General features: G+C 44.5%; 1 protein-coding gene across 1 annotated transcript in view; it reads left to right on the forward strand.

The window, feature by feature from the left end:
• Window positions 1–1,111: 1,111 nt before the first annotated feature.
• The window catches only part of LOC126456688 (diuretic hormone 45), a 96,112-nt gene continuing 71,417 nt past the window's right edge, over window positions 1,112–25,806 (forward strand). The window contains exon 1 of the mRNA XM_050092430.1: window positions 1,112–1,345. Within this exon, the coding sequence (XP_049948387.1) occupies window positions 1,112–1,345 (234 nt within the window). The remainder of the gene's footprint in view (window positions 1,346–25,806) is intronic.

Genomic DNA, 25,806 nt, shown 5'->3' on the forward strand with positions numbered 1-25,806 from the left:
GCGTGCTGTCTATTTGCAAGTGTGTCCCACTTCAAACTTTCTATGAGATTTGTGACGCTCTCGCGATGGCTAAATGTACCAGTCACGAATCTTGCCGCTCTTCTTTGGACCTTCTCAATCTCTTGAATCAGGCCCAACTGGTAAGGGTCCCACACAGACGACCAATACTCTAAGACTGGACGTACTAACGTATTGTAAGTCATTTCCTTTGTTAAAGGACTGCATCGCTTCAGGATTCTACCAATAAACCGCAATCTAGAGTTCGCCTTGCCCTTTACTTGTGTAATCTGATTATTCCATTTGAGATCATTTCGAATAGTCACATCCAGATACTTGACGGATGTTACCGCTTCCAAAGACTGGGCATTTATTTTTTACTCGTACATTAATGGGGATTTTCGCCTTGTTATACGCAGTAAGTTACACTTACTAATATTGAGAGATAACTGCCGGTCATTACACCACGCATTTATTTTTTGCAAATCGTCACTGATTTGTTCACAACTTTCGTGTGATACTACTTTCCTGTAGACTACAGCATCATCGGTAAATAGTGTAATGCCGCTGTCATTACCATCAACCAGATCGTTTATATAAACCGTAAAAAGCAGTGGACCTATTACGCTGCCCTGGGGCACACCTGAAATTACGCTTGTTTCTGTTGAAGTCACCCCGTTCAGGACGACATACTGCTCCATGTCTGTTAGAAAACTATCCATGAATGTGGGTAGCCTACCGTAACAGGCGAACTGCTTAAGAAACATCAAGCGCACGATCGAGTAGCTCTTCTTTTACTTGTAACATGGAAACGAACCGTTACCGGACACGGGTTGCTGCGTAAAACTTGATCTACTAAGTCCCCTCTACAGCCTCTAGAAGCGTGTAGCATGAATTGTGAAACACCCTGAATGTGTGAGGAATGTTTACTGGAATTCTGGCCATACCTTTTTCTTATACCCTGTTCAGAACGGAGACAGACCGGAAAACGTGCAAATTAGCGCGACCGCTGTGGGAGTGTTTCAAGTTGTTCTTGTCTCTTTTAGGTGAAAATTAAGTACCGAAATAGGAAAATTTCCATCACTGATATCTTTCGGTGTGTGCTTGCAGAAGAATGTCGCCGGTGAGAGTGCTGGTGGCAGCGCTGCTGGCCATGTCCTGCGGGGGCGGCTGCTCTGCCTACTACGAGGCACCCCCGGACGGCCAGCGCCTGCTGCTGCAAGCCGCCCCCGCCGCCGGCGCCGCCCCCGCCGCCTCCGCCGCGGCCTCCTGGCCCCACCAGCAGCGGCGACAGGCCATCGACGAGTTCGCCGCAGCAGCAGCGGCCGCCGCAGATGCTCAGTACCAGGTGCGTGACCGCAGATACTCTGTCCAACGCTCCCTACGTGTTATGTCTACACCCTGTAATTCATAATGTATGCCAGGCTTTCCCGGGGTAATACCTTGAAGATTCTTCAGTGTCCAATCCTCCGCAACAAGGATGGTGAAGAAGCCTTCCCGCATCCCGAACAACAAGTGATCATCACGTGCCTGTCACTTACTGATAAAACCACCCAAGCATTCTGGTTCCAAAATACACTCCTGGAAATTGAAATAAGAACACCGTGAATTCATTGTCCCAGGAAGGGGAAACTTTATTGACACATTCCAGGGGTCAAATACATCACATGATCACACTGACAGACCCACAGGCACATAGACACAGGCAACAGAGCATGCACAATGTCGGCACTAGTACAGTGTATATCCACCTTTCGCAGCAATGCAGGCTGCTATTCTCCCATGGAGACGATCGTAGAGATGCTGGATGTAGTCCTGTGGAACGGCTTGCTATGCCATTTCCACCTGGCGCCTCAGTTGGACCAGCGTTCGTGCTGGATGTGCAGACCGCGTGAGACGACGCTTCATCCAGTCCCAAACATGCTCAATGGGGGACAGATCCGGAGATCTTGCTGGACAGGGTAGTTGACTTACACCTTCTAGAGCACGTTGGGGGGCACGGGATACATGCGGACGTGCATTGTCCTGTTGGAACAGCAAGTTCCCTTGCCGGTCTAGGAATGGTAGAACGATGGGTTCGATGACGGTTTGGATGTACCGTGCACTATTCAGTGTCCCCTCGACGATCACCAGTGGTGTACGGCCAGTGTAGGAGATCGCTCCCCACACCATGATGCCGGGTGTTGGCCCTGTGTGCCTCGGTCGTATGCAGTCCTGATTGTGGCGCTCACCTGCACGGCGCCAAACACGCATACGACCATCATTGGCACCAAGGCAGAAGCGACTCTCATCGCTGAAGACGACACGTCTCCATTCGTCCCTCCATTCACGCCTGTCGCGACACCACTGGAGGCGGGCTGCACGATGTTGGGGCGTGAGCGAAAGACGGCCTAACGGTGTGCGGGACCGTACCCCAGCTTCATGGAGACGGTTGCGAATGGTCCTCGCCGATACCCCAGGAGCAACAGTGTCCCTAATTTGCTGGGAAGTGGCGGTGCGGTCCCCTACGGCACTGCGTAGGATCCTACGGTCTTGGCGTGCATCCGTGCGTCGCTGCGGTCCGGTCCCAGGTCGACGGGCACGTGCACCTTCCGCCGACCACTGGCGACAACATCGATGTACTGTGGAGACCTCACGCCCCACGTGTTGAGCAATTCGGCGGTACGTCCACCCGGCCTCCCGCATGCCCACTATACGCCCTCGCTCAAAGTCCGTCAACTGCACATACGGTTCACGTCCACGCTGTCGCGGCATGCTACCAGTGTTAAAGACTGCGATGGAGCTCCGTATGCCGCGGCAAACTGGCTGACACTGATGGCGGCGGTGCACAAATGCTGGGCAGCTAGCGCCATTCGACGGACCAACACCGTGGTTCCTGGTGTGTCCGCTGTGCTTGTACAGCCCTCTCGCAGTGACCGGAGCAAGTATGGTGGGTCTGACACACCGGTGTCAATGTGTTCTTTTTTCCATTTCCAGGAGTGTACATTGCTCCGAATAACTTACGGATGAGCTAGATAAAATAACAAACGTTACTCGTTGGCAATGGATGAAGGAACGGGAGCATGTTGCCAGATGTCTCCCGTTGTGCACAGTAAGTTGGACTTCACATGGTGCGAGGGCAGCGTGACTGTAGTTACAAATGGGGCTGGGCCCGCAGCACGAGGCAGTTTACGGAACGGGAAAACACACCGTGTGTCAACCAGCGAGCTGTTACGATGCACGGTGGTGGTGGTCTTCGTTCCAAAATGGCCCAGAGACAACATTTGGGAGGCTACACACGGAAAAGAATCTTCTGGAAAGTGGAAGAGGTGTTACGAGTGTAGCCAGGAGTTCGGCAAGCTCACAGCGTTGTTTCACACGTATGGGAAGGCTTCCGAGACACATGCACAGCTGCCCGAAAAAGTCAAATACAGCAGCAGATAACAGCTATATAGTGCAATAGTCCACAACGGACCCACGTCAAATAACTGCTGCAGTTGCAAACACATTTAACAGGACTTCTAAGCCACATAATTTCACGCTCTTCAATGACACAGCTACTGTGGGGAGGGAGGGAAATGGGTTGGGGGGGGGGGAAGTCCCTGTACCTTGTGTTCCGTTGACAACCGTACATCGGCGATGGTGTCGAGAGCGTAGGGACTAGAACAGTGAGGTGTGGGGTCGCGAGCTCTTTTCGGATGAGAGCAGATTCAGTCCGAGTAGTGATTCTGAACGTGCCCGTCATAAGGCAAAAAGTGGAAACACGTAATGCACCCGGGTACATTGTCGAACATGATCCTTTTGCGGTCCAAGTGTAATAATGTGGGGTGGCATACTGTTGCATAGGCGCACTAAGAAGCAAGTCTTTCAAGTGGCTCTGAGCACTATGGGACTTAACATCTGTGGTCATCAGTCCCCTAGAACTTAGAACCACTTAAACCTAACTAACCTAAGGACATCACACACATCCATGCCCGAGGCAGGATTCGAAACTGCGACCGTAGCGGTCACGCGGTTCCAAACTGAAGCGCTTAGAACCGCACGGCCACACTGGCCGGCAGCAAGTCTTTGAACGCTGTACAATCAACGGTCATCATTGTTGTGACGCTGTTCTCCTTCCGCATGTGTGTCTTTTCAGGCGTGCATTCGGCCCTGATTCCATTTTTTATGGATGACAATGCTCAACCGTATCGAACAGCGCAGGTAGAGCAGCTCTTGCAACGAGAGGATATTCGGTGAATGAAATAGCCTGGCTGTTTCCCGAACTTAAATCCTATCGAGATTGTGGGGAGACGTATCTATGCACGTCCACGTGCACAATGATCATTCAGCAGATGTTAACCGCGCTGGTGGGAGAATGGAACACCCTATCACGAGAACTCCTTACGAACGTTATGGCCAGCGTGCCAGCACGTTGCAGAACTTTCGCTGATGTCCGCGGTTACGTCACAGTTTATTGAAGACTATGTCCAGCCGTTTGTAATGCCCGGGGGCCATCATAAATCGAAGTGAGTTCAGTGTAATTACTGTCTTCGCGTAAAAATATTTCTGCTCGTCTCACTCCGTATTTCTTTTACTTACCTTCTGTACTACGCTGTAGCAGTTCTTCCTAAGTACAGTTTAAGTTTTATCGAGGTAAGTTTCTTGGAAATGACACATTTTGCGGAAGTTTCTTTCATACTTAAGTTTTGCATGCCAGAATATAACAAGTCACAACTGTCCATTCATCCTTAGGTGCACTCCAAAAAGTACCGTCAAAAAGTAGGACTCGCTATGGTCCTTAAACATCAGTATTTTTCTCCCTGTCGTATCAGGTCTTGCTAAATGGGTAATTCTCTGTATCTACATCAACTTACGCGCTCCACAAGCCACTGTACAGTACGTGGCGGAGGGTGCCTCGTACGAATATTACCGATTTTTTTTTAGTCTTCCATTCGCGAAGTAGAGATGATTATCTGTATGTCTCTGTCCAAGCCTTGTTATCATGATCCCTATGCGACATGAACGAGAGCCGCAGCATAATGGTCGCACGGACTTCCTACAATAAAGATTTTCTAAATTTATCCAAAAGGGTCTTTCTTCGGAGGAATTCCATTTCCAACCTCCCGAGTACTTCTGTTACACTTTAGTACGGGCTACATCGGCCTGTAAGCATTCTAGCAGTACGCTTCTGAATTCGTTAGATGCCTGTAATGCTGCCTACTTGATAAACACTCAGAACACGGGAACAGTACTATGTAATTCTTCGCAGTTGTTTCCTTTTTCTGAACGTGAAGTAGGCATCAGCTTTCATTTCCTACTGGCAGGCGTAATCAAAATTAACATGATAAAAGATACTATTAGAATAAAGGACAGGTCAGGAGCTTCCAAAACTACTCATATAAGTCGTATTAAGACTCAGATCAACAGAAATATTGAAATCTTCAATTTGTGTCACGCTGTTTGCAAGAGGTGCGTTGACAGATTACAGCTACACTTCAGTCTTTAATGCTTCTTCCGCAGATTTTCGTAGTAAACTAGGGGATCATTGTATCCAAAATAAAAGTACAAACTTTATTACATTTCTTACTTTTAATTATCATTTCGATAATTAATGTTTACCACTAAAGCACAATATCAGTACTTACCCTGAGCATCTTGAGAACTTTCCTCCCGAAAATCAATAATTCTGCCTTCTAGTACCGATCCTCAGTCATAAGACGATTAGTTTTGAAAGTAAGTCTGTTGATTAAACTTGGAATAGTTAATGATTTTATTTTTTAACAAATATATTTTTTGATTTAAGTATCAGAATGAAACTAAAAAGATCTTAAATTAATTCCTCGTCAAACAATACTTTACACTATTCGCAAAGAAAAATTAATTTAGTTATTGTCATCAGACTGAGTTTATTTTAGTCTTGAGAGTTTCGGCAAATGGTGTTCCACTTTCTTACGTTAATGAACCACGCCATCGGCACGTTAAATGTAGTTACGTTTCCACTTAACAAACAATAATTTTAAGATAAAATTCAAGCAAAGTAAATTACAGGTACTTGAAATAAGGTGGTTCAAATGGTTCAAATGGCTCTGAGCACCATGGGACTTAACATCGGAGGTCATAAGTCCCCTAGAACTTAGAACTACTTAAACCTAAGTAACCTAAGGACATCACACACATCCATGCCCGAGGCAGGATTCTAACCTGCTACCTTAGAGGTCGCGCGGTTCCAGACTGAAGCGCCTTGAACCGCTCGGCCACAACGGCCGGTGATAAGATGGTAATACTTTTTAGAAGTAACTGACAATATATTAAAGCAAAAGCACTTCTCAGACTGACAATATATTTAGGCAAAAGCACTTCTCTTCACAGTTTAACACTAGTGTCCCTTTTCTTTAGAAGAATAATGACAAATTCTATTGCTATTTAAACTGTCGGTAACTTACATTATTAAAAGCAGTGCAGCTAAGAATATGGCGCACAAACGCTTCCGTAGATTCTTCATGTCTCGTATTATTTACATAGACCAAACACACAATATTGTCTACGTTTTGGAACCATTCTTGAAGTAAGAGGGTGTAATTCTTGCAACACCACATTTTCTTTATCCTGGAAATGTCTTGCATCTAAAGCTACACTTTACATGAAACAAGTTATTATTGCCTATCTCCATAAATTACCTCACTGTTAACACAGAGTATTAAAATCTGAAGAGCGCACCATCATGTAACCTCCCTCGACCACTCCTAGCTGACTACCTTCTCCAGTTCAGTCCGTCTGCTGCATGCCTCGTTCCATAGAAAAGGCGTTCCAGAAACGGAAACGACATGGCCCACCTGCCAACACTGCCCACTGGGTCAGCCTACGCGTATTTTCTCTCGTTGATAAAAGGTTGAAGCAATGGAAAGAGAAAGTAAAACACTTAGCAGTCCTCAGGCCAAATGGCTTATCCATTTCGTGTGCTGAATATAAATCCTTTCACTCTACAGCGGCCGGCTGCGCAGTGTAAGCACACTGTAGAGTAGAATCCTCAGTAAGAGAACAGATTTTACAAATACGATTGTTTTAAATCTTTAAGTATAAAACAATGAAATACGAATAAAATGTTGTATTACTAATCACACTACACTTTTATAATCATTACAACATCTCTCTTACCAGATTCCTTTTTAAATAACCATTAATAAATTATATCAGAAACTGGCAACACATTGCTTAAATGTAAATGTAACGCTGTTTCGTTACAAGGGGACGTGCGCGCTATATGTTACGTTCGAGGATTACCGAATGAATGTATCCACGATTAGGTTAGCCCGACTCGTCATTGTAATCCATCAATGACGCATGATGCAGCATCTAAGCTTACGAAAGGCATTTGGCAAGGTGCTCCGAAGAAGTGTTCTCTCTGTTAAATTGATCTTCAGTATGTTGAAGTTATTAAATCATGCTGTACCTTAAATCAATGCACTCTTGTTCACACCGCTAGATGAATCATTCCACTGTTACACATGGTTCTGATGTGCTAGTTTCTCCACCCAATATGATCGCTACTAAATTCCTCAATAAATTTGTTGGTGTCCATACAAGTATTTTTGGTATGAGATCTCTTGCACCCATGGTCCGAATGATAACTAGCATGATCTAATTTACAATTCGCATAAACATTTTATGTAAGTAGGAGACGCGGTTTCGATAGCTGTTAGAAGGGCAATCTGAAAATTGGTAGTTTAAACCCAAGTAGCATATAAAAAAATTAACAAATGCAAGCCCTTCTCCTTTCTCGTTCAATGTCATAAGTAACTTCTCAGCAGGGAGGTTGCTGCCACACTATATGACAAAAGCGAGCTAGAGACAGGCCGTCAAATAATGATAAATAACTGTACAGCCACATTATAACATTTGTAGTTTCTGAGTGGCAGCATGGATGACCTCATTGCTTGGTGACAATCGTATTTTCAAGTTATCATAGATAATTTAGCTACACGAATTATAACATCTAGTGAGAAATCAAATAATTAAAATGTTTACTCTTTGAAACCCAGTAGCTTTGCTTAAGTTTCTGAGACTTCAACCCGCAGCCGAAATTCTGCCAGACATGATGCCTAAGCTGCAGGTCCGAGTGGTCCGAGTGCTGACTACAGACATCGCGAACGCGTGTCTCGTGCTCTCGAAGACCACCTAAAAACGTGAGAGTAACTTCTCTTCTCGGGTCCTGTCTGGACCATTCGGCTCTGAAAAAAACGGACGACTGACCAATGTGACACTACTTTTTGTGACCAATCTAACTCGGCCATTGTAGCTAGTCCTGAAAGGACCTCTCTAGGAATCTGGAGACTTTTTATTGCCAGCTTCGCTCCGCAGGTGTAGCCCTGCGCTAGATGTAGGCTTTATCACACAAATATTTGGTTTAACGGAAAACTCCATGTTCACGATAATTTCTAACTTGTTAATGCCATAGTGTATCTACTCTCAAAAAAATGTACGAGGTGTCAATTTTTGACTAAAAACTAACCGGGAATCCCCACATTTTAATCAACTAAACGAAAGCTCGTAGTAGACTAAAATATGGGGATTAACCCAACCTCTATGATCCAACTATACGAGGCATCCATCCACCTCACACATACATACAAATGTTACACTGACCTCTGCTTCTCCATCTCTGTTATTACTGCGGTGGTATGATCCATTGTCGCAAGTAAAAAATGAATGAAGTAAAAAAAAAAGTTATCCGCTTCTGGCCAATAGTTCAACAACCAATGTTGCCGTCCTTCCAAACCCACGATCTTCGCTTTAGAACAAAAGAAGCTCTGCCTTCAGACCATAGAGATCGTCGATATGCTGCTACCATCGACTCCGATGTACTCTCTAGATCGACTTTTTCGAATATTACAAATTGTATCCAGTAACACTTGTTGTGACAGTAGTATAATAACATTGGCGTGACTTCTTGCCCTTACGTGGCTTGATTATGCAGAGAGTTGTTTGTTAGCAGTTTCTTATAAACTTCATGTTTAGTTGATATTACGAGTACTAGTCTAATCTGTATACGTCACATCTTTAGAGATTGGCGTTAATGGCCGTAGCAGTTTTGCGCCCTAAAACCATAACAAAAAAAAATCTTTAGGGATTTCTATCTGTAGCACATACCTTTGTTCCAGTAACTTAATAAATAGCCTCATTTAAAAAAATTTATCCCTTACGTCAAAATTAGAGGGTTTACGTAGTACGCAGTTCTTCCAGGAAGCACGTTTTGAAAATTGCACTTTTCTTGCTTTCATTCACATGTCGAGTTAGTTCTTTTCCACAGTATCTGCCGATACGACTACATTGTGGTCAGCGTAGCTAGTCATGTTTTCTCGAAGGATTTCTACAGGTCTTAGAATAGATAAATCGCTGACGCTTACGTTAAAATAACATATTAGTATCACCTAGTCGTTTTTATTTAAGAGTTTATTACTTTCTGCAGCTTTTATAGGAAACGACTATTTCTTCGTTATCTGTAACAAGGTCACGCTATTCTGGAGTACAGACTCGAGTAATTACAGCTGATTATCTACATTTAGTTTATTAAAAATTTTTGTCGTTTCTTACTCATGTTACCAGTTTATTTTTAACAAATACGACCATTGCATTGCTTACTCTTCCAGTTTATTCATTTCTGTTATAAATCGTAAATATGTTACAATAGCTCATTTTTGTTTCCTCTTTCTTTTTCTCATAATAATTACGAGTGTGAGCCATTTCGTTTCTTCTCTGATTTTAGTTAGCTCTGACAGTTTGTTCCGTAAGATCCGTACATTCGTTTGTGATGTTGCACATTGTTGCCACTCCTACAAAAACACCACTTCACTGGAGCACTTGATTTTCTATCAGAGATTTCTCCCCTGGTCGAGAAGTCCCAGTACTATGTCGCCACAGATTCGCCTTTCACTCAATACCGTTTGCTACACCCTGAAAGGTGCAGAGTCCGGGAGCCAGGTAGCTTTTACTTTTGTGAACGTGGGATTTTCTGACAGAGTTGTTAATGAATCTAGTAGCATTTCTCAAAGTTTCGATAACGTCTTAGACCTACTGGTGACAAAAAGACCTGAACACAGCTTGGAACAGGGAATCATTGACCATAAGGCCGTTACAGCATCACTGAATACGGCTGCCTATAGAAAAACAAAAAAAAAGACAAGAATATCTTTCTGTTTAGCAAGAGCAACAAGAAACAGATTTCAGATTATTAGGCAATTCATGAAAATTTCATGTCCAGCACTGACATTGTTGAGCATCAATGGACAAAGTTCTAGAGCACTGTACAACACGGTTTAGGCAAGTTTGTACCGAGCAGAATTATGTGGAATGGAAAAGACCCACCGTGTTATAGCAAACGTGTTAGGAAGCTGCTAGGAAAGCTTTAAATTTAAACGTAGCCAAAACCTCACAGACAAACAAAAACTTAAGGAAGCCAAAATTAGCGTAAGGAGGGCTATGCTTGAAGCGTTGAACGAATACGAAAGCAGAGCTCTATGTATCAATTTGACAGAAAATCCTAGGAAGTTATGGTCTTATGTTAAATCAGTAAACGGATCGAAGCCTTTTACCTAGACACACTGTGACTGAGGCAGAGAATAACACAGAATAAGCCGAGAGCTAAATATGTTTTGCCAAATGTGTTTCACAGAGGAAAATCACACTGTGCTTTCTCCTTTAAATCGTCGCACGAACGAAAAAATGACAGGTATCGAAATAAGTAACCTAGGAATGCAAAAGCAACTGAGAACGGTCAATGGACGAAAGGCCATTGCACTTGACACAATACCAATTACATTCTACGCAGAGTGTCCGCAGCTCGTGGTCTCGCGTTCGCGTTCTCGTTTCCCGAGCACGAGGTCCCGGGTTCGATTCCCGGCGGTGTCAGGGATTTTCACCTGCCTCGAGATGAGGTGTTTTCCTCATTATTTCATCATCATTCATGAAAGTGGCGAGTCTGTACTGAGCAAAGGTGGGGAATTTGTACGGACGCTGATAACCGCGCAGTTGAGCGCCCCAAACAACCAAACATCATCATCATCTACGCAGAGTACGCGAAGGAACTTGTCCCTCTTCCAGCAGCAGTGTACTGTAGGTCTCTAGAGGAGCAAATCGTTCCTAATTATTGGAAAAAAAGCACAGCTCATTCCTGTTATCAAGAAAGGTCGTCGAACAGACGCACAAAACTACAGGCCTATATCTGTAACTTCGGTTTGTTGTTGAATTTTGGAACGAGTTACCTGTATATGCTCGCTTATTATAACATTTCCTAGAGTTCGAAAATCCCCTCTGTAGGGACCAATATGGGTCCTGAAAATAACGACCGTGTGAAACCTAGTTCTCTCTGTTCGTTCACGAGATACAGAAAGCGGTAGATGTAGGCGCCCAGGTAGATTCTGTGTTCCTTGCCTTCCGGAAGACGTTCGATATAGTTCCATACTTCCGCCTAATGAACAAAATACGAGCCTACGGAATATCAGATCAACTGTGTGACTGGACTGAAAGTTTCTAGCAAACAGAAAAGAACGGAAAGAGTATTTCAGAAGTAAATATTTTCGGGCGTGCTCCGGGGGAGTGTTACAGGAGATTGCTTTTGACAGTATTTGTAAATGACCTGGTGGATAGCACAGGATGTTCCATGAGGCTGTTCCCGGAGGATGCTTTTGTATACAGAGAAGTCGCGAGGCTAGGAAATTGTAATGCAATGCAGGAAGACCTACAGTGGATCGACTCTGTGCGCAGGGAGTGGCAATTGGCCCTCGACATAATCATCTGTAACGCATTGTGAAGGCGTGGCAGAAGGATCCTTTATTGTACGATTACTAAATTACAGAACAATCACGGAAAGCAGCTGAAACATGTAAAAGTATGTATACAGAGCGATTTGAAATGGAAAGCCCACATAAGATTATTCGCGAATCAGATAGATGCCAGAGATTCATTGGAAGAATGCACAGGAAATGTAGCGCATCAACAACGGATGTAGCCTGCTAAGCTCTCGTTCGACCAATACTGTAAAACTTCTCGTCAGTACATGATCGTTACAAGACAGGACTGATAGAGGACACAGAGAGATCCAACGAAGAGCAGGGCGTTTCGTTACATAGTCACGTGGTAACCGCGATAGCGTTACGGAGATGTTCATATAACTCTTTTGGCAGACGCTGCGAGAAATGCATTCTGCGTCAAGTTATGGTCTGCTGTTACAGTTCCGAGAGCGTACTTTCTTAGAAGGAGTGTCAGCCGATACATTGCTTCCTCCTATGTATCTCGCGAAAAGACTATGTAGGTGAAGTTAGAGAGATCCGAGCCCACTCGGAGGCTTACCGACAATCGTTCTTCCCGCGAACCATTTGCGACTGCAACGAGAAAAGGTGGAACTGACGCTGGTACATGAAGTATCCTCCGCCACAAACCATAAGGTGGCTTGTAGATGTAGAAGTAGATGCCTCAAGCCTCCTTTGCATTGTATAAGGGATCGTTCTCCAACTTCGACAATCGTTCACAATTAAAATATTCTCCCTCAGCATTGAACACAGAGATCAGACATATCATTGATTATTATCACATTGTTCATAGGTTCTAAATCCCACCGAACAAGTTGGCTGTATTTAAGTAATACAGTATACTGGTATATTGGAGTAGCGACCTATCATCGCCCGACAATCTTAATTTAGGCCTGCCATGGGTTCACTAAATCACTTTAAGGAAACCTTCAGTAAGTTCACTGACGATGCTCTCCTCCCCCCCCCCCCCCACTCCCCCTCACTCAGTTTTTGATAACTTCGCCGACTGGAGTGACCGAGCGGTTCTAGGAGCTACAGTCTGTAACCGCGCGACCGCTACGGTCGCAGGTTCGAAACCTGCCTCGGGCATGGATGTGTGTGATGTCCTTAGGTTAGTTAGGTTTCAGTAGTTCTACGTTCTAGGGGACTGATGACCTCAGAAGTTAAGTCCCATAGTGCTCAGAGCCATATATATAAACTTCGATTCAGAAGCAACGTTACAACATAAAATTGCGCCTTCATTATTCCGCTTGGTGTACAAATAGGCAATTAGGGCAAAAGTAAGTAGAGAGAAACTGATTTGCATTCCTGTGGTTTAACACTGTGTTGCCTGTAACCAGCAAAAATGGTTCAAATGGCTCTGAGCACTATGGGACTTAATATCTGAGGTCATCAGTCCCCTGGAACTTAGAACTACTTAAACCTAACTAACCTAAAGACATCACACACATCCATGCCCGAGGCAGGATTCGAACCTGCGACCGTAGCGGTCGCGCGGTTCGAGACTGAAGCGCCTAGAACCGCTCGGCCACACCGGCTGGCTGTAACTAGCACTTAGATTCCTAACGATGTACAGATTTACACGTTGCGAGGTTTTTCTCACGATATAAAACGAGACTTATGATTCATTGTTCCATACAAAGTTTGACGAAATGGTATCAAATCGGAACACAAGCAGTGATTCTAGCGAAATTTTATGGTTTACTCTCCATCCAAGCAAGACTCACTTCAGCAGCATCAGGAAAGTAGATTAAGACCTTAATAATTATTATCGATTCTCGTGAATATAGCTGGCAAATCTGTTCGTCTGCCTATTGAATCATTTCCTGATGAATGAGGGCGAAAATAACGCGGAAGGAAGCACTGCACAAAACAGAGAAGACAGAAAATGTTACCTCGTGGATCCCACCGAAAAGGCAATTCAAAGCAAATTTTTCAGTCGTCTGTGTATCATACTGCTGAAAATTAACAATCATCATTAAATTTCTGTTTCCTTTGATTCCAAAAAAATTTATGAACTCCACATAGTAGTTTATTTACATCATATTTGATTTATGTGATATCCTTCTTATAAATCACATTAAAAAGAAACGTTATATGCGCAGTAAACTGCTCCAATGTGGTATTCACAGGCAGATGTATGGTAATTCCATATTGTGAGAAATCCTGGGAAATATTACATAGTTCTTGAAACATGCAGCTTTGTACCGTTGACGACAAAAGACACATTACGTATTCAAACATTTTATTATTACAGTAGTTATCTAAAATTCCAGTGTTATAATTCCTCGGTTGCTGGTACTTTTCATACTGAGCCAGCAACGAAGTATTTTTAAGGAGGGACTCTGACGTTTATAGTGCACAACAGCATAACCTTCAGTTCCTATGAAAAATAAATACGTAAAACCTAGATACGTTATCCCCACAGAGTAGCTAAAAACTGAATCTACACTTTCCATTTACTCCGTTACCCCTCGTTCATATTTCGCGAACCATTATAAATACCTCGGCTACAGAAATAAAAGCAATATTTAAATACCGCACCATTCGTTTTTCCAACAAACAATATCATAAATCGCCGACAACGGAATTAACCAGGGAAAACGAATTCAAGCCGGGGCTGCATATCTCTACAGCTCAGTGCAGCGAAAACAATTATCGCCAGCGCGGAAGCCGCGGGTATTCGTGGCATTTGCGGCTCAGCTTGTTCACAACGTGTCGGAATATTTCGTGCCAACGAGCAGCCTTTTGCGCATGCCCTGTTCACTGGCCAAGCGCTGGATTCGGTGTGAGTCCGCCAGCATCGTAGTCAGCGATTTGTAAACTGCGTCGTGAAATAGACAGACACGAGTTTAACGTAAATACTAAAAACGTCATCGTTTAGCTGTCTCCAAGTACATTAAAAACCTACTTTTTTCATCATCAACATCTGCTCTGCAGATCAACTTACAAAAGCACTATCTAGTGTAATTACATTAGGCGGGCAGATTCATCTGAAGATGCAACTCTGACACTTAATGACATTCCATCGCAAAAGTCAAAAATTGCTCTTATTGGTGAACACAGTGATATCACCGGCTGATTGTAGCTGTTGTGTGGTTGAATATGGACGTAAACAAAGCTTTTTAAAGTTCAATGGCCATTAACATCCCAGTCAGGAATACGTGTTGTTCTAGGAATGTCAATCTGCAGGTGGAGCAAACACCTCCGCGACACAAGACAAAAGGACGTGATAGTTTAATTTTTGGAAAAAATACAGTCGAATTGTTTTCCTACGGATTCTGTAGAAAGCAGGTGTATTGCAGAGACCAAGATAGCAATTATAACCGGTATACAGCCTGCAGTGAAATAACCAGCTAAAACTCCAGATTTTATGTGCGAAATTAATCGCCAGTCCCCAGTAGAATATGATTTCTGGAGGCAATAATGAGTTATCAAGCGAATTTGTCTGGAAAAGGAGGATCTGCAACGAATTGACGCATGGTGCAGGGAATGGCAATTGAATCTTAATGTAGACAAGTGTAATGTGCTGCGAATATAAAGAAAGAAAGATCCTTTATCATTTAGCTACAATATAGCAGGTCAGCAACTGGAAACAGTTAATTCCATAAATTATCTGGGAGAACGCATTAGGAGTGATTTAAAATGGAATGATCATTTAAAGTTGATCGTCGGTAAAGCAGACGCCAGACTGAGATTCATTGGAAGAATCCTAAGGAAATGCAATCCGAAAACAAAGGAAGTAGGTTACAGTACACTTGTACGCCCACTGCTTGAATATTGCTCACCAGTGTGGGATCCGTACCAGATAGGGTTGATAGAAGAGATAGAGAAGATCCAACGGAGAGCAGCGCGCTTCGTTACAGGATCATTTAGTAACCGCGAAAGCGTTACGGAGATGATAGATAAACTCCAGTGGAAGACTCTGCAGGAGAGACGTTCAGTAGCTCAGTACAGGCTTTTGTTGAAGTTTTGAGAACATACCATCACCGTGGTCTCTAGCACTATATTGCTCCCTCCTATGTATATCTCGAGAAGAGACCATGAGGATAAAATCAGAGAGATTAGAGCCCACACAGAACGAGACTGGAATAGAAGGGAAAACCGATAGAGGTACTCAAAGTACCCTCCGCCACACACCGTCATGTGGCTTGCGGAGTATGGATGTAGATGTAGAAAAGTCGCTAGTGATAACGACCCGATATGCAGATCCGAGATCGTTTTTACTGATACAGTACACTGAGGTGACAAAAGACATGGGATACCACTTAATATCGTGTCGGACATCCTTTCGCTCGGTGTACTGCAGGACCTCGACGTGGCGTGGGCTTAACAAGTTGTCGGAAGTATCCTGAAGAAATACTGAGCCATGCTGCCTCTATAGCCGTCCATAATTGTTGCCAGCGTAGGATTTTGTGCACGAAATGACTTCTCCATTATCTCCTGTAAATGATTGGCGGGGTTCGTGTCAAGCGTCATTCACTCGAATTTTCCAGAATGTTCTTCAAACCAGTCGCCAACAAATCAGGCCCGGTAACACGGCGCATTGTCATTCATAAAAATTCCATCGTTGTTTGGGGACATATAGTCCACGACATGCTTCAAACTGCCTCCAAGTAGCCGAACATAACCATTTCCAGTTAATGATCGGTTCAGTAGGAGCAGAGGGCCCAGACTATGTAAACACTGCCCACACTATTAGGGACCATCATCAGCCTACGCAGTGCCTAGTTGAGAACTTGGGTCCATGACTTCGTGGAGCCTGTGCCACTCTCGAACTCTACCATCTGCTCTTACCAAATTAAATCAGGGTTAATCTGACCAGACCACGGTTTTCCAGTCGTCTATGGTCCAAACAGATGGTCACGAGCCCAGAAGGGGCGTTGCAGGCGATGTTGTGTTGTTAGTAAAGGCATTGGCGTCAGTCGTCTGCTGCCATAGCCCATTAACGCCAAATTTCGCCGCGCTGTCCTAACGGATACGGTCGTCGTACGTCCCACACTGATTTCTGCTGTTATTTCACGCAGTATTGCTTGTCTGTTAGCACCGACAACTCGTCACAAAAGCCGCTGCTGTCGGTCGTTAAGTGAAGGCCGTCGGCCATTGCTTTGTCTGTGGTGAGATGTAATTTGGCATTCTCGGCACACTCTGGACGCTGTGGATCTCGGAATATTCATTCCCTAACGATTTCCGAAATGGAATGTCCCATGCATCTAGCTCCAACTACCATTCCGCGTTCAAGATCTATTTATTCCCGTCGTGCTACCAGAATCACGTCGGAAACCTCTTCTCATGAATCACCTGAGTACAAATGACTGCTCCGTCAGTGCATTGTCTTTTTACACCCTGTGTATGCAATACTGCCGCCATTTCTGTATGTGTATATCGCTATCCCACGACTTTTATCAGTTCAATGTTTGTGAAAGCTAAAAAGCAAACATGCTGCACGACGTTTCTGATTTAGTTGTGATTGGCAATTTTTTTCATCGAGGTAGAGGGCCACAACGATATTCCAACGTCTATGAGAGCCTAAAAATAAATCGATGGCTTGCATGCGCACTGGATCCAAGCAACATATTCCGCCTATAGATAGCTTTCACTCATCCGTCAGTGCATGATTTCTTCCCACATTTGATAGTGAAATTTTCACTCTACAGCGGAGTGTGCGCTGATATGAAACTTCGTGGCAGATTTAAAACTGTGTGCCGGACCGAGACTCGAACTCGGGACCTTTGCCTTTTGCGGGCAAGTGCTCTACGAACTGAGGCTACCCAAGCACGACTCACGCCACGTCTTCACAGTCTCCTCACAGTTCTCGAGTCTCGGTCCGGCACACAGTTTTAATCTGCCAGGAAGTTTTGTATCAGCGCACACTCCGCTGCAGAGTGAAAATTTCATTCTAGAAACAACCCCCAGGCTGTGGCTAAGTCATGTCTCCGCAATATCATTTCTTCCAGGAGTGCTAGTTCTGCAAGGTTCGCAGGAGAGCTTCTTTGAAGTTTGGAAGGTAGGAGACGAGGTACTGGCGGAATTGAAGCTATGAGGCCGGGTCGTGAGTCGTGCTTGGGTAGCTCAGTTAGTAGAGCAGTTGCTCGCGAAAGGCAAAGGTCCCGAGTTCGTGTCTCGGTCCGGCACACAGTTTTAATCTGCCAGGAAGTTTCGCTTTCGATAAGTTCAACATTGTCGTAATTAAAACAGAGCATTACCACGGCCATCACATCTACAATATCTCCATCTAAATCAATCTCCGCAAGCCACTTTATGGCGTGTGGTAGAGGGTACTCTGTGTACAGCTATCACTTCTTGCTTTTCGTGTTACAGTGGTGAATGGTTCTCGGGTAGAACGATTGCCGATATGTCTCCGTGTGGGCTCGAATCTCTCTAAATTTACTTTCACTGTCTATCCCTGAGATATACGTAGGAAGAATCAGTATATTGGTTGACACTTCTAGCAGCATGCTCTCGGAACTTGAACAGTAAACCACCCAGTGGCGGAGAACGCCTCTATTGCATTGTTCACCACTGAAGTTGGCTGAGCTCTCACACTTACTAAATATACGAGGGTCGTTAAACAAGTAATGCCCCAGATTTCTTTAAAGGCCATTGATATACATAGACAAACGTCCTTGTTGGTGCTTCACATTTGATGTTTGATCCGTGCGCCAGTGAAGTTTCGAACCGTTCTGGAGAATGGCAGAACTGTAATACGGCGTCAAAATGGCGTCTACGTACGACTCACGTTACAAGCAGCGTGCTGTTATTGAATTCTTGTGTGCAGAAAATCAAACCGTGGTGAACATCTATAAACGTTTGTGTGCAGTGTATGGCGATGCTGCAGTTGATAGGAGTATAGTTGTACGGTGGGTAAAGAAAGTTAAAAACTTCAGGAAAAGCAGAAACAGAGCTCCATGATCAGCCACGCTCGGGCGTCCTGTCACAGCCACTGCTCCAGACATGCTAAATCGTGTGGAGGCCATTATTCGTGCCGACCGGCGTAACACAACTCGCCAATTAGCTCTACAGTTGTCGGTCAGCATTGTAAGTGCGTCTGTAATGATCGAGACTCTCGATGGGTTCTACGAATGTTCACAGCTGACCACAAGATTCAAAGAAAAGCCATTTCACCTGAATTGTTGGAGCGTTTTGAGACCGACGGAGAGGCCTTTCCGTCACGGATGGTTACGGGGGGCGAAAGCTGGGTGCACCACTTTGCGCCGGAAACAAAAAGGCAGCCCATGGAGTAGCATCATCCTCATTTACCACAAAAGAAGAAATTCATACCAGATTCCGTGCCAGTGTGGGAAGGCTTACATTGGACAGACAGTGCGCGACATCGAAGATCGTTGCCGAAAATATAAACGGCATACGCGACTTAGGTACCCCAACAAGTCGGCGGTCGCAGAGCACTGTTTGTCCGAAAATCACGAAATGGACTACCAACATACCAGAGTCTTGGCACAGACATCTAAATACTGGGACAGCGTCATTAGAGAGGCTATCGAAACTCGTGCCAGGGACGGACTGATCAACCGAGATTCCTGCTATAACCTCAGAAAGGCATGGGAACCAGCATTGAGTCTAATTAAAAAGACGCTCAGCAAAGAAAACGAATGGGCGACCAGGGCGGACGAGGCAGTTACACCGACGCCACCACAGACGCCGTCGCCAACGTCTCAGCCACCGCCGACGCGTGGCCGCGGGCGCGGACCGCGGAGAGAACGCCTCACAGGGGAAAGGGATTAAAGATGGCCGCCCACCCTCGGGAGCTCAGTTCGTCAGCGCACCTGGTGATGGCGACATGTCTGATCGCCGAAATATTGTGCCCGTTGGACACTATGGACCGGCAGTACGCCCGTGAACTGCTCGAGCAACAGAAACATAGATAGAATTAGTCACAATATACGTGTGTGAGTGATAGCAATGTGTGTTTCACCTCTCACGAAGTGACTGGGCGAAGCCTTTTACCGCTCGTGATCATTACAAATGTAATAACACAAGTGTAGCTCTCGATTCATAATTCACGTTATTGTTCATTGTAGAATCCACAGAATATGCGTGATACGTCGAGTTCAAACAGTCTGGGGTGGATAAAAACAGAGATGTTTAAAAAGAGAGATATTCAGTTCCAAAAAGGACGTTGACCTGCTTGGAGAATGGTGGGAAGTGTACAGCATCTGTTAAGGAGTCTTCTTCCAACACACTCCCGCAGCCCACCTTACAACACTGATCCCAAGTTTGAGATCCTAACCAGCTTGACCAAAAGGAAGATGTCAAAGGAATACCGAGAGTAGTAAGAGTTATGTAAGCGGTTGGTCTAGTCGACACTATAGTGGTTCGGCGACTTTTCTAAGAAAAAGTTGATATTATTCAAATAAGGTGGCATTATTGGCATGATCACCTTTTCAATGATTAAGTTAATCATTATTTCAGATAAATTGTTACTGTGATAAATATCGCTTGTGGATCTTAAAGGTAAAAAGGAGAGACTGTATTTAATAACGCGTGAATGCAACAGGAACGTGAATGACTTATTCTTCCCCATGCATTGCACTTTAATACGCACAGTAAATATAGCTTACAATTGACGCTGCCTAAGAAAAACAGCCGCTTGTTTGACAGTCACGCCAAGAATTAAAAGATCTCACTCTGCAGTCAAGAAACTGCCCGACTGGACGCGTAACTTAGTCTCCTTCAACCACAATATATCTTTCATCTCAGATAAGAGCTCATTCTCACTAGAGACGGTTGATCTGTAGCAAAAGTAGTAGCCCTTTTTTTAGCTTTGCGCTGAGTACGATCGAACATCTCGTAGTAACAGAAGGCCGTTGAACTTCATAGTAGACAATTCAAAACGTTGTTAAACTTATTATGCAGTAACTTACTGGTTTACAGAGCCTAAATAATGGCTTTTTTTATCGTCTGCTGCGCGGTCTAAGGTGCCTTGCAGTATTATGATTCGTAAACCAAGATGCAATATCGAGAATTTTATTGCAGTAGTCGGTTCCAGAAAGAGATCCGTCTAATGTATCCGCACAGTACCAACGTAATGATATTTGGCGTCTTTGCCAATTATTAACTGCCTGAAAACAACAATGGCTTACGCTATACCGATACAAAAAAATCTCGACTGCTCTTAATGCTAAGAAAAGGAATGTATTAGGACGCCGTTGTTTCCCGACCTTAACTGGCTCCGTTTTGTGGGATAAGTTTAATCAAAACCGATAGTTCAGTGACAATGGACAGGCGCTTTACTACAGATGTGTTCAAGCTTTCCTCGAAAGGCACAAACATTGTGTTCTGCTGTTCCATCTCAAGGAGAAGATATTGAAACGTTTGGAGCCGTGGAAGTAACAAGTGCACATGTGATCAGACTCAGCTTACATCGAATAGTCAAATGAAAAACGAGAAAGAGGGGAAAAAAGTAAGTAAACTTCACTGTTCCAAAAGTAATCGCTATAACTGTTAATACATTTATTCCACTGTGAGACAAGATGGTCAATGACTTCTTGGTAAAATGTTTGTGATTTCCTGCGGAACCATGATTGCGTCCAGGCGTGCACCTCCTCCGAAGCAAATCGAAGGCCACGAATGTCTCTCTTCAGGGCTACAAACAAATGGAAATCGAGTGGGGAGAGATCGCTTCCCAGCGAAATACCTGCAGCATAGTCGAAACAGCTTGTGGGTCTACCCCAGACACTAAGTGTGATAAATGTGTCAACAGTTACAGCGATTACTTTTGAAGTAGCATACAATTAATGTTTGCTTGCGTGGCCGTCTTCCGCAACAGCTGTTAAAATCTGTTATAACCGAACATACAATTTCATTACTTTTTTCATCTGTCTCGTTTTAATTTGACTGCCCCTTATATTTGGTAGGTACGTATATGTGCAGCATAGCTCTCGTTCTTTTTGCGTGGTGATGTAGTGTACGAAATATTGCGACAAAGACCAAGAACAGAGGCAACCGATTTACAATAAATGCCACATCTCACAGCGTAAGGATACAGCTCAAAGCTGAAAATTAGTCACTCTCTACTATGACATGACAGATGGTTGCTTAGTAAAATGAGTAGTCTCATTTCCTCTGTCGCAAGATAGTATTTAAGACAAAAGGAAGATAAACGTGAAGAAATCGCGTCTGCTGGAATAAATACCTCAACTAAGCTGCAAGAGAAGCAAATACAAAAATGTCTGGAAAAGGAATAAGTAAAGTAACGCATTGACCTGGGAATATAATCAGTAGAAAGTGCAGGGAAAGTAAAGAAAATGGCTGTAGAAAAAATGTGAAGAGAAGCGAGCATGAACTTAGGTGAAAGCTTACATGAGCGACTTCCTTACCAAAAACTGCTGAGCTTAATCAATGAAAAATCGAGAAACGACTGGAAGACGCAATGGGATTCGACTAAGATATAAAAAAGGGTCCATTATGCCCAGATGCAGCCTAGAATAGTGTTATCCCCTTGGTTTACTGATTGGAATAGGGGCAGACGATTCATAACAACTATTACCCGCATGCGCTTAATGCAAATTCCCAACCCAAATCTTCCGAAAAGGACTGAAGAAATCTCCTTTATGTGATTTATGAAATGAAGAAGGAGACGTGAATCACCTACTGTTACCGTGTATAAGAAACAAGACACACAAAAAATCCTTTATCAGCTCATTGGTTAACGCAAAGGCTCCTCCTCATCGAACATCGGCTACAGTGCTGTTGTCAGCCCAAAAGAGTGCACTAGTTCTAAATGTGATGTTCAACCACTTAAATGTATGCGACCTTACTATCTAGACACAGAATGGACATGACGTGTGGATTTTTGTTTGTTATGTTTCTTTTTTTATTATTGTCATATAATCACGTCATGAGTGATTTATAGTTGTTTTCAACTGTACTGATTTGCTTATGGCATTCGTGACAGGCATTAACTGCATTGCTCTTGTCTCCTAGCAGTTGTTTATACGAAGTGGTGCAGAAAGTGCAACCACTACCGAACCCTACTGCTTTGTCTTCCGTTGACTACTGTGTCCAGTTAATCAAATATGTCAAGAGAGGCACCTTGTTGCGGCTAAGCTACAGTTTAATATGTGTCGTAGACAACATGGACAAACGTACGCATCAAGTGCTACCGACTTGCAGAGTCTCGTACGCAAGTGTAGTTTCTCATGACAGAACTATCACTTTCGGATTGTGTAATCATCGATTCAGGATCTGATAGCGCCCCTTGCCCCGAAACGGAGGTTACAGCAAAACCTTCGGCCACGTCCGAACTTAGTCTTGATGAAGTGCTTCGAATTGTTACATCTTTTGGGCTCCTTCTGAAGCTCAGTATGCTTTCACAAATGAAATTCATGAGTCAACAGTTATTCCTCGCCATCGCGAATAGCATTCAGCTGACGATTCCACCTCTCCTTTTCTGCCTGCTATGTCTCACTAGAGTTCACAATTATCCTAATGACCAACGTCCCATGAGTACGTAGGTCATTCTGTTCTCTCCTCAGCGTCGAATGACCTTTTTTGTAATGTACAAGAGTCGTTCAATAAGTTAAGCTACACACTTTTTCTGAAAGCAGGTTGGTTTTATTCAGGATTTCAATGCACCATATTATTCCCCACTCTTTTGGCTACAAAACCCTTTTTTTTAATCATAATCTCCGTTCAATGCGACGGCCTTAGCCACCTTACTAGGAGCGCCTAACCGCCCGAATTGTACCACTCTACTGGTCGACGTAGCAGCCAATGTCTTGCTGCCTCAATACGGCTAAAACGGCTCTGAGCACTATGGGACTTAACATCAGAGGTCATCAGTCCCCCTAGAACTTAGAACTATTTAAACCTAACGAGCCTAAGGACATCACATACATCCATGCCCGACGCCGGATTCGAACCGGCGACCGTAGCGGTCGTGCGGTTCCAGACTGAGGTGCCTAGAACCGCTCGGCCACTCCGGCCGGCTGCTGCCTCAATAACCTCCCTCGTTACGCACATGCAATTCCACACAAATTGTCCTTCGTTGCTCTCTATTCTCTTCAGTTGGTCGTCGGGGAGCCCAACTGGCACACATCTTTGAGTACCCCAGCTGGTGGACGAGTGTGTCAGCACTACCAACAGAGACGTCCAGTGGTTCAGAGAAGTGTTTCATTCTGATACGATGATAACCTCGAACGAGAGTGTCCGCACGTTCCAGCGTTGCGGGAGTGGTAGCTGCGTGAGGCCGGCCGGCACGCTGGAGATCGAACACGTTTCCGCGACTTTATTGGGATGACGACAGATGCCTCCCCCAACGAATCACCGTGCTTTTGCTCACTGCCAGGTCTCTGTAGATGTTCTGTAATCGCCCATAAATATCTGTAATGTTCTGGATTTCCGCCAAATCTGTAATGTTCTGGATTTCCGCCAAAAGGAACTCAATGACAGCTACCTGCTTGGAACGCACCTCCGTTACAGACGCCATTTTGAAAGCTACGAATAGCGCCGCCACCTATCGGAACTTCATGGAACTACAGGGGCTGAATCAGCAATATTCCATCAGCCATATTCCATGATGTCCAGCAACCATTTTTTTTTTTTCTGAAACTTCCTGGCAGATTAAAACTGTATGCCAGACCGAGACTCGAACTCGGGGCCTTTGCGTTTCGCGGGCACGTGCTCTACCATCTGAGTTTCACATCAGCGCACACTCCACTGCAGAGTGAAAATCTCATTCTGGAAACATCCCCCAGGCTGTGGCTAAGCCATGTCTCCGAAATATCCTTTCTTTCAGGAGTGCTAATTCTGCAAGGTTCGCAGGAGAGCTTCTGGAAAGTTTGGAAGGTAGGAGACGAGGTACTGCCAGAAGTAAAGCTGTGAGGACGGGGCGTGAGTCGTGCTTGGGTAGTTCAGATGGTATTGTGAGGTACTTCACACAACTCGAAGAAACTCCAATCCTAGCCTGACTGCTGCAGCCTGCGTTCCAGAAGCAGCTGCCTGCACCGCGGAGCGTACTTTTGGACCGGCAGCAAGTGGGGCCACCTCCATCCAGTGTCTCAACAAGTGGCCCAACGACCGCGAACTCAGCTCCGGCTCCGTGGCATCGCATCGGTCCATACCGTCACAGCTGCAGAGCAGGCTGCTCAACTGCCGCCGCTGAAGCTTACGTAGACTCGACACTCTCAAGCCGCTCCGTAAAAATCCAGCTGGACACCAGCGCTGCTGTATCATTAATCAACGAGGACACGTATTGGTGGCTCGTCTCTTCGCTGTAAAGATCCTGGAGCGGGGCACGTCTTACGGCCACAGACCACTCCTCTCCTCAAATAACTGCCGCTGGCAGCTAAGTGCAAAAACGTAGAACGCGTACTAACCTCCTTAGTTGTGCTCTCCCGTGCCAATGATAAAATTGTAGGCTTAGACACTTTAGCCATTGCTGGTTTCAAGGTAGTGCACCAACTCAATTTAGTAACCGAAACGGTGCCTTTTTCTGACCTTGACGAGGGTAGGAATAGTTTTGAACCAACGCACCAATGTGCGTGGAATTTTACTGCTCACATCTCTATGAAGCCTTCATTGGTGCTAAATTTTTTTTGTCGAACTCGCCCGGCTACGGTTTGCGGTTAGATGGCCTCTTAAAGCGAAACTCGTACTGCTTCACAACTAAGGCGTCATTTCCCCAATGATCAACAGTGTGTGAGCGGCCACTGTGACTGAACTGCTAATATTCATTATTTTCATCCTTTCTCAGTTACTCTCAACCCAAAATCTGTGCCCATTAGACATTTCATTCCATTCAAAAGATTCTGTACTTCTTCCTCACGTTCACTGATAACTATATCACCTGTGAATCTTATCTCTGACATCCTTTCATCATTAATAATAATTTGTTTAGTTTTTTACATTGCTTTTTCGATATACAGATTAAACACTAAAGTAAAAAGACGGGGTCGCTGGTGTTTCTGATGGATTGCAGTCATCATGCTCCGTTTTAAAAAAATGGTTCAAATGGCTTTGAGCACTATGGGACTTAACAGCTGAGGTCAGCAGTCCTATAGAACTTAGAACTACTTAAACCTAA

The sequence above is a fragment of the Schistocerca serialis genome, chromosome 2, assembly GCF_023864345.2.
Source record: "Schistocerca serialis cubense isolate TAMUIC-IGC-003099 chromosome 2, iqSchSeri2.2, whole genome shotgun sequence".
Lineage (NCBI taxonomy): Eukaryota > Metazoa > Arthropoda > Insecta > Orthoptera > Acrididae > Schistocerca > Schistocerca serialis.